This window comes from Arachis stenosperma, chromosome 7 (assembly GCF_014773155.1).
Source record: "Arachis stenosperma cultivar V10309 chromosome 7, arast.V10309.gnm1.PFL2, whole genome shotgun sequence".
NCBI lineage: Eukaryota > Viridiplantae > Streptophyta > Magnoliopsida > Fabales > Fabaceae > Arachis > Arachis stenosperma.
In genome coordinates this window covers 83,980,350-83,998,537 of record NC_080383.1, presented here as the reverse complement: position 1 = coordinate 83,998,537, position 18,188 = coordinate 83,980,350, and the positions used below count along the sequence as shown (strand labels likewise).

The 18,188-nt window shown below is 35.2% G+C and overlaps 1 protein-coding gene across 1 annotated transcript; it reads left to right on the top strand.

Moving 5' to 3' along the window:
* The first annotated feature begins 477 nt into the window (after positions 1-477).
* Positions 478-1,407, top strand: LOC130940025 (photosystem II protein D1-like). The gene is made up of 2 exons (XM_057868080.1): positions 478-533; positions 1,059-1,407. Exons 1-2 carry the CDS (start codon positions 478-480, stop codon positions 1,405-1,407), a joined length of 405 nt encoding a protein of 134 aa, XP_057724063.1.
* The last annotated feature ends 16,781 nt before the right edge of the window (positions 1,408-18,188 follow it).

Below are 18,188 nucleotides of genomic sequence, written 5' to 3'. Positions count from 1 at the left end.
GATCCGAAAATATGCGGATCGGATCGGATCCAAGCTTAAAAACTGCGTATATTGGATTCGATCCGATCCGATGATTTTAGTGCGGATCGGATCGAAATTTTGGCCATATCCGATCCGATCCGATCCGCGTTCACCCCTAAGCGTTACCATCGCCAACATAAGGGATCTCTTAGTTGTTCAAATACATACAAATCAATACAAAGAATACACAGATAAAGTAATTAGATCAAATAGCATATAGATACAATTATTCAATAAAGCAAGCCAAATACAAGATACACACCCAATCAAAACACACAAATGAAAATGATGTAAGTCTGCCCTATGTCTAATGAGCTCATCTGTCGGTTTTATAGCCAAAACTAACATGTCCAATAGCGAACCCTGGACAATCCCTCGGTGTGTGCATCCCAAGAGGTATTCACTTCCCTTGGAAGAATTATCCAGAAAGGTATAAGTGTCCGACCACATATTGCTATGGAGGATCAACGAGGTCTCAAATCTCAATCTGGAGTAAGTGGGGGTGAACCACTGTATCTACTCAGGGAGTTCAATCTCAACTCGGAGCAAGTGGGGTGAACCACACCTTTACATCTACCCAAGGAGTTCCAATCTCAATCCGGAACAAGTGGGGTGAACCACTGCATCTACCCAGGGAGTTCCAGTCTTAATCCAGAGCAAATGGGATAAAGTACTACATCTACCTAGAGAGTATCATATCAATCAAACTTGTGTCTATCATCCAATCATATCAACGCATCCCTTCAATCACTTCCAACTCATTCTGACTCAATAATTTCCTTCCCAACGCTTTCTACCCTCTAATCCACCGTCTCTATACTCATTATACAGGTTACGGAAGTTTACAAGTTTTTTAGGAAAGCCAAACATTCAAAAATAGAGTTTAAATAAGAAAACAGGACTTATACGTACGCATCACCCTTCTGCGTACGCACAAATCAAAAGTGCATCCCAGCTTGTGCGTACGCATGACTAGTTGTTCATACGCGCAACTTGTAAAATTTACCTCGTGCATGAACACATCCCTTGTGTTACAGATTCGGTCAAGAGGAAGAAACCTATAATATTGTGGCTGCTCATGGTTATTTTGGACGATTGATCTTCCAATATGCTAGTTTCAACAATTCTCGTTCTTTACATTTCTTCCTAGCTGCTTGGCCTGTAGTAGGTATCTGGTTTACCGCGTTAGGTATTAGCACTATGGCTTTCAATTTAAATGGTTTCAATTTCAACCAATCTGTAGTTGATAGTCAAGGTCGTGTAATTAACACCTGGGCTGATATTATTAACCGAGCTAATCTTGGTATGGAAGTTATGCATGAACGTAATGCTCATAACTTCCCTCTAGACCTAGCTGCAGTCGAGGCTCCATCTCTAAATGGATAATATTTTTGTCTTAAGGGATACGAGTTTTTGAAAGTAAAGGAGCAATATCAACGCAGTTTCTATTGCTCCTTTACTTTTTTTATACATATTAGCAGATAAAAAAAGAATGGAAACATAAATAGAATTAGAAAAAACAGAAAAATGATAACAAAAGACTACAAAAAGAGTAGTCTAGGAAATTTCTCCTTTGCACGAGTCCTTTCACCCGTTCTAACCTGTGCGGGCACACACATACCAGAAATTCTGCTTTTTTTGCAAACTCTCATATTTCAAAATTTTACACCTAATTTTAAACTCTCATAACTTTCTCTACCAAATTCCAATTTCCTTTATTTTTAATCCAATTTAAAGCTCTCATCACCATCTTTAATTCAAGATAAATTTTATCAAGATCCAAACTTCGAGCGCCAAGTTATGACCTATCGAAGTTGGTCAAAACTCTATTTTTACTAAATCCTCACAAATCTCCAATTTCATCAAACCTCAACTCAATTTAGTCCAAATCCACTGCAATACCATTTCTTAACACTTCAAACACTCACTTATCAATCTTTATCCATTTCAAACCTAATCAACCCAATCATAACGTATTTTAACACATTCCATTATATATACCATTTCACAACAACAACACATAACACTCCCAAACTAAATTCAATCATTATTTCAACCCATTTGTAACATGGCAAAAATTCACACCAAATTAGATCAATTATCTAACTCAACATCATTAATTCATCAATCACAACATAACCAAACCATCACTTACCTCAACTTACCACATAGGGAATTTCTCACTCTATCCCGGCCTCCGGCCTAATTTTCATATCAACGCCTCAATAGGCAATCAAATCACAATTTCATTCAACTCAATCAAAATCATACTCATTTTGCAAAATCACACTTTATCTCATTAATACTCAATCATCAACCACCATATATAAAAATTCCACCAAACTAAACAATCAACCACAACAATTGAACAATAATCCTAGGTCCACTAACCTAGGATTTCATGTCACATTATATGGTATTTATCCGAAACATAAACCCATACCTTAATGTCATAATTTCAAGCTTCTCCTTCCAATTTCCAAGCCTCAATTTCACAAATACCCTAAATCAAGCTTCCAATTACTCAATCTAACACTATATCATTCAATTTGACACAATATCAAAACTAGAACTCATATAAATTGATGAGCCAAGAAGAGGAAATAGATCCTTAGCTTTACCTATTGAAATTGGTGATGGAAATCACCAAGAACACAAGCTAGAGAATCCAAAATCACCTAAATTTCTCAATAGCCAAGCTCAAAACATGAAATTAGATTTGAATGATAAACTAAAGTTGGAATTTCGAGTTACTCACCAAACTAATCAATTAAAATTGAAGAGAAGGAGACAAGATTTGTGTGGCCATAAACAGTGCGACGATCGGAGTTCCAGAGCAAAAGTTATGGAGATTTGAAGCTGTATGGGGCTATGGTTTCTTCTTCCGTTTTCTCTCTTCTTTTCTCCACAAGCTCTTTCTCAAAATAGGGGTGGATGAGTGCTGAATTTTGTAACACCCTAACTTTTAGTATCTCATGATCGCACTAAAAGCTCAGGCGTTACTTACCTCTAAACCTTTAATTTCATACTATATTTATTTAATATTGAGCGTTTACAAATACAAACTGACGGAGGAAAAATGCCGGTAAATATTTTCACAAAAATATTGCGTTGCAAGTATAGTTCTAAACCAACAAATTATCCTCGGTCAATGTTTAAATTGTTTGTCACAAATGCAAACCCAATAAAATTAACTGAAGTATTTAAACCTCGGGTCGTCTCTCAAGGAATTGCAGGGAAGTGTGTTTATTATTGGTTATGAAAAAGTATTTTTGGGGTTTTTAAATGTTGAAGAAGGAATGTAAATGACAAGAAAATTAACTAACAACTAAGAAAAGTCATAGCAATGGTTGAGAATCGGAATTCCTGTCCTCATTATCATTGTCAATTGTGATGGTAATTGCAAATTGCTCTCACTTGGTTAACTTCTAACAATTGAAGGAAAGTCAAGTGAGCAAATCAACTTGAGTACACAAGTCCTAAACAATGACTAGAGTTAGTGAAATTCAAGCCAACTAGCAACTTTCAATCACCAACCAACAATAGACTTTGACAATTCAAGAGTCTCCAAATTACTCAATCCAAGCTAAGAATATAAAAATTTAATTTTAAATTCAACAAAACATTTTATCAAACACTTGGTAGGCACAAAATAAAATCATGGTAAAATTACAACAATAATAAAATCTAACAACTACCAATTGAAAGAAATTAACAATGACAACTGAAGAAAGCAATAACAACATGAACATATTAACTACATTAACAAAGATCCAAAGTATCAAGAGTGCATAAACATAAGGATAACAAAGTAAAGAAAATAACAAGTAGAATTTAAAGAACAAAGGTACTAGAACAATAAATTGCAAGGAATTATAAATAAAAACAGAAATTAAATCTAAATCTAAGAAAAAATTGGAGTAGAAACCCTAAAACCTAGAGAGAGACTCTCTCTCTAGAATCTACATCTAAACCTAAAAATTGTGAATGAATGAAAAGTGATTGATTCCTCCTTCCAGCTCCACTCTGCAGCCTCTAATCAGTATTTTTGGGCTTGAAACTGGGTCAAAAGCAGCCTAGAAATCGCCCCAGTGTTTTCTGTTAATTGCAGCACGTGACACTCGTCACGCGTACGCGTCAGTCACGCGTACGTGTCGCTGGACTTTTCACTGGCCACGCGTAGGCATCAGCCACACGTGCGCGTCGATTGTCTGCTGCATCGGTCACGCGTACGTGTCGTTTATGCATGTGTGTCGCTACCAGATTCTAAAATGCTCGATTTCTTGTGTTCCTTCCACTTTTGCATGCTTTTTTTCCATCCTCTAAGCCATTCTTTCCCTATAAAACCTGAAAACACTTAACACACATATCACGGCATCAAATGATAATGAGAGAGGATTAAAATTAGCAAATTTAAAAGTCAAAGAAGCATGTTTTCAATCATAGCACAGAATTAGGAAGAAAAATGTAAACATGCAAATTATATGAATAAGTGTGAGAATAATGGATAAAATCCACTCAATTCAATACAAAATAAACTATAAAATAGTGGTTTATCACGAACCGAAACTTTTAATTAAGAAAACGAAGATTCTTTATTTTAAATCACTTAACTACAAAGGTATATATATTCACATAGCATTAAATACATAGACTTATTCCAAGATTCTCAAAACAAATCTTACCCCTCTAAAAATCAAGACAATAAATGACGAGGGGAAAATAAATTCTAACAACTCAATTCGTGAACATAATCTTCTATACTCTTGTAATTTCGCACTAAACCTTCGCACCTGTAGTTAAAAGGGGTGGAAATAGGGACGAGTAAGAATTGGGGAGTTTTTAATAGGATCGGGGCGTATAGTTGTCATTTTATTTTATTCCTTAGTCAACAACAACACACCACATAACACAGATAAACTTCAACAAAGCATGATAAATAATTCACTCAGAAGTCAATTAACCAAAAAACACACAGACACGTTCACAAAATTTCATAACATAGAGATATGCGCAAACATGTATGATGTTTGTCTAGTCCTATATAGGCCATGAGCTCATGTATCGATTTGTTGTCCGATTTTCGACATTGGTCCTGAGATAAGTGTTTCGTATCGCCATCCCTATCTCAGCCAACGTCCCCTCTATGAGCGTTACGCATCGCTGTCCTCATAGGAAAACCTTCCTTTCGGTCTCCAGTGAGCGTTACGCATCACCGTCCCCACTGAGCGTTATGCATCACCGTCCCCACTGAGCCATCCTTATAGTATCAAGTGAGTGTTACGCATCGCTTTCCCCACTAGAAACTTGGCACTAAGGCCCAAACAACACTCAAATTCTTTTCAGTCTTTACTCTCTACTCTACTATGGTAATGATCTCTTTAATTAATACATTCTTTTCTATCTGCTCTACTGTGGCAGACATTCATTAAAGTCTTTTCAGTCACTGCTCTCTGCTTTTCTATAGCAAAGATCCTTTTACTTAATAAATCCTTCTCTTTTTATTCTTTTTCTTTTCTTTTCTTTCTCATTTTTCTCTTTTATTTTCTTACTTCTTTTTTTCTCTCTTCTTTCCTTTCCTATCACTCCATAATATAAATTATCTTCGCATTATTCCCTCGTCTTTCCCTAAGTGTCTTACAAAAAAGAATTATAAAGTACTTTAATTATGTCTGCGTTCTCTAAAGCTTTTAAAATCACTCTGTTTGCTCTTCTCTGACTTATAATAACATTAATAATATCTTTACTAGATAATATTCTTGATAAAATAATAATAACAATCATATAAACAAGATATTTTAAATGGTAAATAAATAATATTTATATCTGTTCTTAAAAACTTAGTTTCATAAAATTTTTATTCTTAAACTCTTGTTATCTATGTTTTAAATCTCAAACTTTTAAATATTTTATATTTAACTCAACATTTTTACAAGATTATATTTGAAACCTCACTTATTTTCATATTTATAGAAATAACTCTATGAACTTTTATAAAATATCTATTTTATCTCTGAACTTTTTTTATCACCCAAAATACTCGAAAACTTATACAATTACAAATTGTACCTCAATTTTTATATACAAATACAATGTTATCCTTCAAAAATAAAGTTTAAATATTAATCTTCCTCTTATACCAAAGCCGAAACCCTTAGCCTTTTTCTTTCAAAATATTACTTGTATTTTAATCCGTTTATAAATTTTTCGGTTATCATTTTTTCACAGCTTTTAATTTAATTTTTCAACCACTAAATCTCATCAATTTTTTCAATATTCAAGCTTAACAACAGTTCTCAAATACATCAGAGATAGTTCGGTTCTTGTCAGATTTACTGAACTTTGAAGTATCAAAATCAACGAGATTCAACAAAATTTTAAACACAAGATCACTTAAATTCAAGCAATAATAATCAAATAACAATTACACATCAAGAATACATTTAATTCACATTAAAATTACCAAATCCTACCTTTGTACGAAATCAAAATACTTGAAGTTTTGAAAAAGCATTTTGACCAAGCTATCGAAGAAGAAAATGTCAGAAATCATCTATGCCTTTTAAAATTTCAATTGGCCAAACTCAAAAAAAGGAGAATTACGTCATCGTCATCTTTTATCAAACAAAAGTGATGCCAATGTGTAGAAAAAAAAAATACAAATATTTTTATTGAATTAAATTTTTAATTAGAGTTAAAGATGCCGGAAGCTCGGAGATTCCATGGTTCTCTTCACCCACGGTTCGTTCTCTTTATTTTTCTTAATGGTTTGGTGGTGAATGAAAGAAAATGAGGGTGATTAAAGACTAATGGTGTTCAATGGAAATTTGTGGTATTAAAGGTCAATAGATGTCATTAATTATATATATATATATATATATATATATATATATATATATTGTAAACAAGCCACGAAGAAAGCATGTGTCGTTATGATATATATACATATGCATATAATTCATATTTCATTTCTTTCTTTGTTCCCTTAATGGCTTCGGCCGCTTTTTTTTTTTTTAATTTCAATAATAATAATAATAATTTTTTTATCTTTTTTAAAATATTTTATTATAATAAAAATATTTAAAAATTTTAATGAATTTTAAATTCAAACTATCATAAAATTTAATTTAATTATTTTTAAAAAAATAATTTTTTTAAATAAAATAATAAATTATGAATAATTTATTATTTAATTTTCAAAAACTTGGATTGTTATAAATTTTATTAAGTTATGAGTTTATAGGTGTGGGTTTAGATTTTGGGCCCAACGTGGGCTTGTTTGGTGATTTAGGTCCGTTTGACTTAACTTCGGTCCAAAATCTTTAAAATAAGTGTTCAATTTTCTATTCTAAATATTTTCTCTTATCATTTTCATAGCCTTAGCTTTCTCACTTGCAGTATCATATAGATTTAAGCTGGTACGAAAAATGTTAACGTCGGTACGAGTTTTTCTCAAAATAATTATATTTTTGCGCTTAATTTATATTTTACCATTAAATTTATAAATTATGAATTCTAATATTTTTACATATTCCGGGCATCTTAATCCCAATTAACACAGTTTTAATTAATTAATTTACTTAATTTAATTTTTTCAGATTTTACAGTTGCTGCATCCGTTGAATTCACTCCAGCTCTTGGCTAAGTTCTAGCCTGAAAAAATCTGTGTCTAACATATGTGCGAGGATCTTATTATACATCTCCTTAGACTGCATGCTGCAGCTTCTGAGCCTATTGGTGAAGGCTGTGGGTGAGATTCTGTACTTGCTCCCTCAAATCGATGTTGTCCTCAGGATCGACAGAGCTGGTGGCAGAGACGGATGAAACTCTCAATGTGCAGGTGAAAAAGTTGTTGGCAAAGAACGATCCCAACCCATAGACGTGATTCTTGTATGGCTTAGATGCGGTCTCGTGCCAACCCGCATCGGGATCGATGACTAAATCAGTGGAGTTATTGCTGTCCTCTCCAGTATGCTGAGATTGCTGGGTTACGACCTCCAGTCTTTGCGCATAGGACTCTTATGTAAGATATGTGACGAACGGATTCTTGCGTGGTCTAGCATTTTACAAATAAAAGATCTCGTTGAAAGTATAGCTTCTAAACCAACAAAAATCCTTTCGTACAAAAACTTGGTTGTCACGAGTAACAAACCCCTAATGAAATTGATAACCGAAGTATTTAAACCTCGGATCGTCTCTCAAAGAATTGCAGGGAGGTGTTCTTATTATTGGTTATGGAAAAGTGTGTTTTGGGGTTTTTGGGATAAGAATCAAGAATAGTAAATGGCAAAAGGAATAAACTAATAACTAGAAACGCTCTTGGCAAGGTATGAGAACCGGAAATCCTATCCTAGTTATCCTTATCAATTGTGATGAGAATTGTTCATTGCTCCCACTTAGTTAACCCTCAACGAATGAAGGAAAGTCAAGCGAACTAATCAATTTGATTCCTCAAGTCCTAGTCAACTCCTAAGGAAAGACTAGCTTTAGTGGAATCCAAATCAACCAGCAACCTTTAATTAACAATTAACAAAGGAGTTTGATAGCTCAAGTGTCACCAATTACTCAACCGAGACCAAGAGGGTGAAAATCTAAATTAAAATCCTCCCAAAAATTTTATCAAACACTTGGAAGGCACAACATAAAAACATAGAAAACTAGCAAGGAATATTAAATCCAAACAACCAATTGCAAACATCAATCAATAACAAATAGTACAAGAAGCAATAAATCTGAAATACCTCAAATTGTATTAAATAAAAAATCAATCTAACATGAGAATTCATAAGCTAAAGTAATCAACAAGGGAAATCAATAAACTAGAATACCAAGACAAATAAAAATAGAAGAGAAATCCTAAATCCTAAAACCTAAGAGAGAGGAGAGAGCCTCTCTCTCTAAAAATTACATCTAAAACCTAAAATTGTCTGAATAAAAGTTATATGAATGAATGAATGGATTCTCCCACTCTGTAGCCTCTAATATGTATTTTCTGGGCTAAAAACTGGGTCAAAAACAGTCCAGAAATCGCCCCCAGCAATTTCTGATACGTCCAGCACGTGCGCATGTCACGCGTACGCGTAATCCATGCGTGCGCGTTGCCCAACAGCTAGGCAGCTATAACAAATTATATATCGTTGCGAAATCCCGGATGTTAGCTTTCCAACGTAACTAAAACCATCTCATTTGGACCTTTGTAGTTCAAGTTATGACCGTTTGAGTGCAAAGAGGTCAGGGCTGACAACTTTGCAGTTCCTTAAGCTTCTTGTATTCCTTCCAGTTTTGCATGCTTCCTTTCCATCCTCTAAGCCATTCCTGTCCTGTGATATCTGAAAATACTTAACACACATATCATGGCACCGAATGGTAATAAGAGAGGATCAAACATAGCAAAATTAAGACCAAAGAAGCATGTTTTCAATCATAGCACAAAATCAGGAAGAAAAATGTAAAACATGCAATTTACATGAATAAGTGTGAGAATAGTGGATAAAACCCACTCAATGAAGTACAAAATATACCATGAAATAGTGGTGTATCAAATCTCCCCACACTTAAACATTAGCATGTCCTCATGCTAAGCTTAAGAGAGACTATAAGAGAGTGAAGAGGAATGGTAGAATGTATGAAATGCAACCTATTTGTATGAATGCAACTATATACTAAAATGTTGTTGCCTACTTGGTTAAAAGTAAATAAACCTTTCAAGAACAAATAAGAACTGGATTTCACTCATTCAAATCATAAAAATGAAGTACAAATAACTTGTAAGAAGAAGATAGCTCATGAAAGCCGGGAACAAAGAACCGAGCACCGAACCCTCACTGGAAGTGTATACACTCTAATCGCTCAAGTATTTAAGGTTCGATCCTCTCAATTCTCTACTAACCTTGCTTTCTAAGACTTGCTCTTTATCTAACAATCAACAAAAATTTAATGCACAGATACATATATCAAGAGGTCTTTTAAGGGTTGTAATGGGGTTAGGGTCAAGGTAGGATTGTATTTGGTCAAGTGGACTAAAATCTGAATCCTTAATTAACCTAAACTTCCCACCAAACTTAAAATAATCCATATAATATAATTAAAATACACAACCTAACTATCCATTAACCATGTTTTGCACATATTCAAGCATCCCAAATTTAAGTACAACTCATATGCATTGTTGTCATTTACTTTGGGGCATTTTGTCCCCATTTTTATTGTTTGCTTTTTTTTTCTTTTTCTCTCTCTTTTTTTTTATTTTTTCTTTTATTTTTTTTCAATGCATATGATTAAAGTATTGAATGCAATAATATGTGCTTAACTATTGTTTTGCACATTTTCACAAGAAGTCTAACATACTCAATTCTCAAACCAAATATTGACAAATCTAACTTCTCCACACTTAATTCATGAGCACTTTCACTAGTCTAAGCTAACCAAGGATTCAAATTAAGGATATTATTGTTTTACGCTTAGAGTTAATGATGTGCTAAAGTAAAGAACAAATGGGTAAAATAAGCTCAACATTGGTTTGCAAAGGATAATGAAGGGTTAAGGCCATATGTGTATGTAAGCTAAGTGAAACAAAGGCCTCAATCATGTAAGTGTATGCATACATCAAACAATGAAAATATAGAATCAAGCAAGACAAAGATTACAATTTTAGAGAGAAAAACACAAAAAAAACATTGGTTGATAAAATGCAACCAATCAAATAGGCTCAAAATCTCACTGGTTTTATGTGTTCGAGCTCTAAATCATGTTCCAAAATAATATTTCTTCAAACAAGTTCAATAAAAAATTTCAATTCAAATTAGTGAAATGCTATAAAATAGTTTCTTGAAAAAGAAATTATTACTTCAACCAAGTAGTGGTAAAATATGCACAAAATCAAACAAATATGTAATCAATCATGCAAATGCAACAATGAACTAACAAAGGAAATTAAACATTGGTGTTGAGAAGAAAAAAAAACTAACCCGCGGAAGTCGGTATCGACCTCCCCGCACTTAAAGATTACACCGTCCTCGGTGCATGCAGAGATGTACAAGTGGACGGGTGGCTCCAACTGATACTTTTTCTCCAAGGATCATGCGGCAGACTTGTTTACTGCTCCAGTTAGAGACTGTTCCTTTTCTCTCTTGGTGGCCATCCTGAAAAAGGGAGAAGGGAGGGGAAAGAACTCACAAACAAATATATGAAAAGAAATAAAACATATGTGGTCTAGTGCCAAATAACAAGGTTCTCAACTACATGGTCGCGACAACATGTAAGTGAGAAGATAGTAGAAGCACAGGGCATGTCAACTAAATAGTAAACAAGTCAAGGTGCACCCAAAATAATGCAAAAATATGCAACAATTGAGTAAGAGAATTTTAACACCATTGTGAAAATAACAAGTATAGAAAAGAAAGGGAGAAGAAACAATGAAGTTAAAATGCCATGAATGCGAGTATGCAAATGTAACAAATAGAAGAAAAGAAAGGGAATAAGGATGAGAGGGGAGGAGGAGAAAGAAGAGAAAAGAAAGAAGAAAGAAGAAAGAAGAAAGAAGAAAGGAGAGAATTAGGATTTGGGAGGAGGGAATAATTGAAACTGGGCGGCGCGCTGGTGTAGTTTTGCGGTGCAAGCGACGCGTACGCGTGACTGACGCGTACGCGTGGGGCGCGCAATTGGGAAGGCTACGCGAGAGCGTCGCGCACGCGTACGCGTGACCGTGTTTGTGCTATTCGCGCGAAGCCAGTCTCACACATGCACAACTCTCTGTTCACTCAATGTTGTGGCCCAACCTTGCATATGACGCGTGCGCGTCAGGCACGCTGATGAGCGGATATTTTATACACTTTTTGGTGGTAATTTCATGTAGATTTTAGTATGTTTTAGTTAGTTTTTAGTAGATTTTTATTAGTTTTTAAGAAAAAATCATATTTCTGGACTTTACTATGAGTTTGTGTATTTTTCTGTGATTTCAAGTATTTTCTGGCTGAAATTGAGGGAGCTGAGCAAAAATCTGATTCAGGCTGAAAAATGACTGCTGATGCTGTTGGATTCTGACCTCCTTGTACTCGGAATAGGTTTTTTGGAGCTACAGGAGTCCAATTGGCACGCTCTCAATTGGGTTAGAAAGTAGACATCCAAGGCTTTCCAGCAATATATAATAGTTCAGACTTTGTGCGAAGATAAATGACGTAAACTGGCGTTTAACCCCAGTTCCATGTTGCATTCTAGCGTTCAGCGCCAGAAACAGGTTGGAAGTTGGAGTTAAACGCCAGAAACAGGTTACAACCTGGCGTTTAACTCCAGAAACAGCCCAGGCACGTTAGAAGCTTAAGTCTCAGCCCCAGCACACACCAAGTGGGTCCCAGAAGTGGATTTCTGCACTATCCATCTTAGTTTACTCATTTTCTGTAAACCTAGGTTACTAGTCTAGTATTTAAACAACTTTTAGAGACTTATTTTGTATCTTATGACATTTTTAGATCTGAACTTTGTACTCTTTGACGGCATGAGTCTCTAAACTCCATTGTTGAGGGTGAGGAGCTCTGCAGCGTCTCGATGAATTAATGCAATGATTTCTGTTTTCCATTCAAACACGCTTGTTTCTATCTAAGATGCTGATTCATATTTAACTGTGATGGATGTGATGATCCGTGATACTCATCACCATTCTGAACCCATGAACGTGTGCCTGACAAACACCTCCATTCTACATTAGATTGAATGAGTATCTCTTAGAATCCTTAATCAGAATCTTCGTGGTATAAGCTAGAATCCATTGGCAGCATCCTTGAGAATCCGGAAAGTCTAAACCTTGTCTGTGGTATTCCGAGTAGGATTCAGGGATTGGATGACTGTGATGAGCTTCAAACTCGCGAGTGTTGGGCGTAGTGACAGACGCAAAAGGATCAATGGATCCTATTCCGACATGATCGAGAATCGACAGATGATTAGCCGTGTTGTGACAGAGCATTTGGACCATTTTCACTGAGAGGATGGGAAGTAGCCATTGACAATGGTGACGCCCTACATACAGCTTGCCATGGAAGGAGCCTTGCATGTTTGAAAGTGAGAAAGCATTATGTTACGGAAATTCAGAAGACAAAGCATCTCCAAAACTCCAACATATTCTCCATTACTGCATAATAAGTATTATTTAATCCATGCTCTCTTGTTTATTTGCAAGTCAATTGATAACTATAATTGGTATCCTGACTAAGATTAATAAGATAATCATAGCTTGCTTCAAGCCAACAATCTCCGTGAGATTCGACCCTTACTCACGTAAGGTATTACTTGGACGACCCAGTGCACTTGCTGGTTAGTTGTGCGGATTGAAAAAGTGTGATTGCAATTTCGTGCACCAAGTTTTTGGCGCCGTTGCCAGGGATTGTTTGAGTTTGAACAACTAATGGTGGATCTTGTTGCTTAGATTAGGAAGATTTTGTCTTTTGGGTCAGAGTCTTTTATTTTCTTTTCAAAAATTTTTTTCAAAAATATTATTTTTCTTTATTAATTTTTAGTTTTTCTGTGGGTTTAGTGTCATGTTTTAAGTTTGGTGTCAATTGCATGCTTTTCTTTGTCTTTCAATTTTCGAATTGCATGTTCGTTGTTCTTCCTTCATCTTCAAATTGTTCTTGTCAATTTTTCTTGTTTGATCTTTGGTTTGTCTTGTTTTGTGTCTTTTCTTGTTTTTCTTGTGCTTTTTCAAAATACTAGTTTTCAAAAAAAAATTTTTAATTATTAAAAATACCTCTTTAAAACACGTTACATTTATAGCTCAATTGGCTAGAGCGTTGGTTTATGTTCTTGGTAATTGGGTATTTTCTTTTCAAAACTTTTTCAAAAATAATTTTTCTTTGATTAAATCTTGTGCCAAACTTTAAGTTTGGTGTCCTCTTGTTAATTTTCTTTAATTTTCAAAAATTTATTGTGGTTTTTTAAAAATTTTAAGTTTGGTGTTCTATCTTTTGTTCTTGTTGTTCTTGTGAGTCTTCAAAGTGTTCTTGAGTCTTCCTTGTGTTTTGATATTAAAATTTTTAAGTTTGGTGTTCCTTGGTATTTTTCCTCCAAAATTTTCGAAAACAAGGAGCATTAGATCTAAAAATTTTAAGTCTTGTGTCTTTTGTGTGTTTTTCTCTTTCATCATAAAATTCAAAATTCAAAAAATATATTTTCTAACTATTTTTAAGCAATTATTTCGAAATTTTTTTATAAAAATTCAGATTTCAATTTCAAAATTTTTCAAATCTTATCCTTTTAAGATTTAAAAAAAATAAATAAAAATTAAAAATTAAAAAATATCCTAACCACTTTCTCTCTCCTCACTTTTTTAAAAATCTTCATAAAATATTTCCAAAATTTTTATTTTTATTTTTATTTTTATTTCGGTTTTTATTTTATTTTATTATTTTGAAAATAATTTATTTTTTTAATAAAATAAATAAAATAAATCCACATAATCTCCCTTACTCCATCATGGACCTAAGTGGAAATGAACAGTCAAGAAGGACTCTGGGGTCATATGCTAACCCCACTACTTCTTCATATAGGAGTAGTATCTGTATACCCTCTATCGGAGTCAGTAGCTTTGAGTTGAATCTTTAGCTTATTATCATGGTGCAGCAAAGTTGCCAGTATTCCAGTCTTCCACAGGAAGAACCTACAGAGTTTCTGGCACAGTTTTTATAAATTGCTGACACAGTACATGATAAGGAAGTAGATCAAGATGTCTACAGATTGTTACTGTTTCCATTTGCTGTAAAGGACCAAGCTAAGAGGTGGTTGAATAACCAACCTAAGGACAGCATAAAGACATGGAAACAGCTGTCAGAAAAATTTCTGAATCACTATTTTCTTCCAAAACAGATGACACAGCTAAGGCTGAGCATCCAAGGCTTCAAACAAGGAGATAATGAATCCCTTTATGATGCCTGGGAGAGATACAGAGAAATGCTAAGAAAATGCCCCTCTGAAATATTTTTAGAGTGGGTGCAGTTAAACATCTTCTATTATGGGCTTACAGAGAGAGCTCAGATTTCTCTAGACCACTCAGCTGGTGGATTTATACACATGAGAAAGATGATTGAAAAAGCTCAAGAGCTTATTGATACAGTTGCCAGAAATCAGCATCTGTACCTAAGCAATGAACCTTCCATCAACGAAGAGGCTAAAACAGTAACTGCTAAACTCAGTCCTGCAGAACAAGTTACAAAATTCAATCAATAATTAGATTTTCTAACAAAACAGCTAGCTGAATTCAAGGAGATATTACAAGAAACAAGAATGGCTAATATGAATATGGAAGTCCAGTTGAAGCAAACAGAACATCAATTATCAAAACAAAATAACAGAAGAGTGCCAATCAGTTCAATTAAGAAGTGGAAAAGCACTAAATACCTCACTTCAAGGCAGCAGAAATCCAAGATATGAACAAACTGCTACCCAAAATCCCTCTGAAGATAGTCAGAGCCCAGAGAGGAATAATTTTGGCGCTCAAATGCCAGAAAAGGGGTGGAAAGCTGGCGTTGAACGCCCAACCCATGCTCAGTCGTGGCGTTCAACACCAGAAACAGGCAAGGAATTGGCGTTGAATGCCCAAAGGAAGCACAGTTCTGGCGTTCAGACGCTAGAAACAGGTAAGGAGTTGGCGTCTAACGCCACTCCAGCCTCCGCCCCTGGCATTCAAACGCCAGTGAGAGATCAGACACATACAAGTGCTGATAGCAACCCCTCTAAAAAGGCTTCTCAACCCACATCTGTAGGCAATAAACCTACAGCAACTAAGGTTAAGGAATACAAAGCCAAAATGCCTTATCCTCAGAAACTCCGCCAAGCGGAATAGGATAAGTAATTTGCCCGCTTTGCAAACTATCTCAGGACTCTTGAAATAAAGATTCCGTTTGTAGAGGCATTTGAGCAAATACCTTCTTATGCTAAGTTCATGAAAGAGATCTTAAGTCATAAGAAGGATTGGAGGGAAATTGAAAAAAGTTTACCTCACTGAAGAATGCAGTGCAGTCATTCTGAAAAGCTTACTTGAGAAGCTTAAAGATCCCGGAAGCTTTACGATACCATGCACATTAGAGGGTACTTGTACCAAGCAAGCTCTATGTGACCTTAGAGCAAGTATGAACCTAATACCTGCATCTTGACATTAGGATTTTTGCCAGTAAAGAAGTTCATAAAAACAGTCGCGTTGTAGATATAGTCTCTAAACTGACAGAAATCCCTTCGTACAAACGTTTGGGTGTCACAAGTAACAAACCCCTTTGAAATTGATAACCGAGTATTCAAACCTCGGGTCGTCTTCTCAAGGAATTGCAGGGAGGTATGTTCTTATTATTGGTTATGGAGATTGTAAATTTGGGGTTTCAAGAGTGAGGAACAAGTATGGTAAATAATTTAAATGACAATTAAAATAAATAAATACTGTAAAACAAATCCTTTGGCAAGGTACGAGAAATTGGAAATCCAGACTTAGTTATTCTTATCAATAATAATGAAAATTGAATCGTAACTCCACTTAGTTAACCCTTGTTAGAGCAAGGGAAGGTCAAGTGACTAATTAGTGAGATCTTCAATTCCTAGTTAATTCCTGAGAATAGATTGGGATTATTGAAGTTCAATTTAATTAGCAAGATAACAATTATCAATTATGCTGTTGAGTTGGATAACTCCTGAGTTACTGATTTCTTAACCAAAACCAAAAGGAAAAATATCTAAATTAAATTAAAAGCATTCATAAATAAAACAATCATAAACTGAAATACCTCAAATAACATTAAATAAAATATTCAAATCTTAACATGGAAAATTCATAAGCCAATTGGGCAACATAAATCAGATACAAGTAAAAGCATTAGAGTATTCTAAATGGAAGAAAAATATAAAGTAAAAGGAATATTAAACCTGGATCGAGAGTCACTCTTAAAAACAAAGAGAAGTCCTAAATCCTAAGAGAGAGAGGAGAGAACCTCCCTCAAAACTAAATCTAAATCATTGAAAATAAAAATGCGAGCTCCCTCTCATGAATGGATGCATTCCCCCACTTTATAGCTTCTAATCTATGTTCTCTGGGCCAAAAACTGGGTCAGAAACAGCTCAGAAGTCACTTCCAGCGCTTTCTGGTCCGTACAGGTCGGGGAAAAGTGACACGGCCGCATGGCTCACGCGGCCACGCGGGTTGCGTTCCTGCCAGGTCACGCGTCCGCGTGACCCACGCGTTCGCGTCGCCTGGCGTCGGGGCAACTATGACAAATTATATATCAAATCGAAGCCCCGGACGTTAGCTTTCTAACGCAACTAAAACCGCGTCATTTTGGACCTCTGTAGCTAAAGTTATAGCCGTTTGAGTGCGAAGTGGTCAGGTTGGACAACTTAGCAATTTCTCCAACTTATTGTATTCCTTCCACTTTTGCATGCTTCCTTCCCATCCTCCAAGCCATTTCTGCCTTATAATATCTGAAAACACTTAACACACATATCAAGGCATCTAATGGTAATAAGAGAGGATTAATAATAAGCAAATATAAGTCCAAAGAAACATGTTTTCAATCATAGCACAAAATCAGGAAGGAAAATGTAAAACATGCGATTAGTATGAATAAATGGGTAAAGAGTTGATAAAAACCACTCAATTGAGCACAAGATGAACCGTGAAATAGTGGTTTATCACATCTACTATCAGAAAGCTTGGTTTGACTGAAGAAATCAAACTAACCCGGATATGTCTCCAACTTGCTGATGGCTCCATTAAATACCCATAAGGCGTAATTGAAGACATGATTGTCAAGGTTGGGCCATTTGCCTTTCCCATTGACTTTGTGGTGCTGGAAATAGAGGAGCACAAGAGTGCAACTCTCATTCTAGGAAGACCTTTCCTAGCAACTGGACGAACCCTCATTGACATCCAAAAAGGAGAAGTGACCCTGAGAGTCAATGAGAACGAGTTTAAGTTAAATATTGTCAAAGCTATGCAGCATCCAGACACCCCAAACGACTGCAAGAGCATTGATATTATTGACTCTCTGGTAGAAGAGGCCAATATGATTGAGAGTCTCGAATCAGAAATAGAGGATATCTTTAAAGACGCTCAGCCTGATCTGGAGGAACCAGAGAAAATAATAGAACCTCTGAAAATCCCTTAGGAAGAGGAGAAACCTCCAAAACCTGAGCTCAAA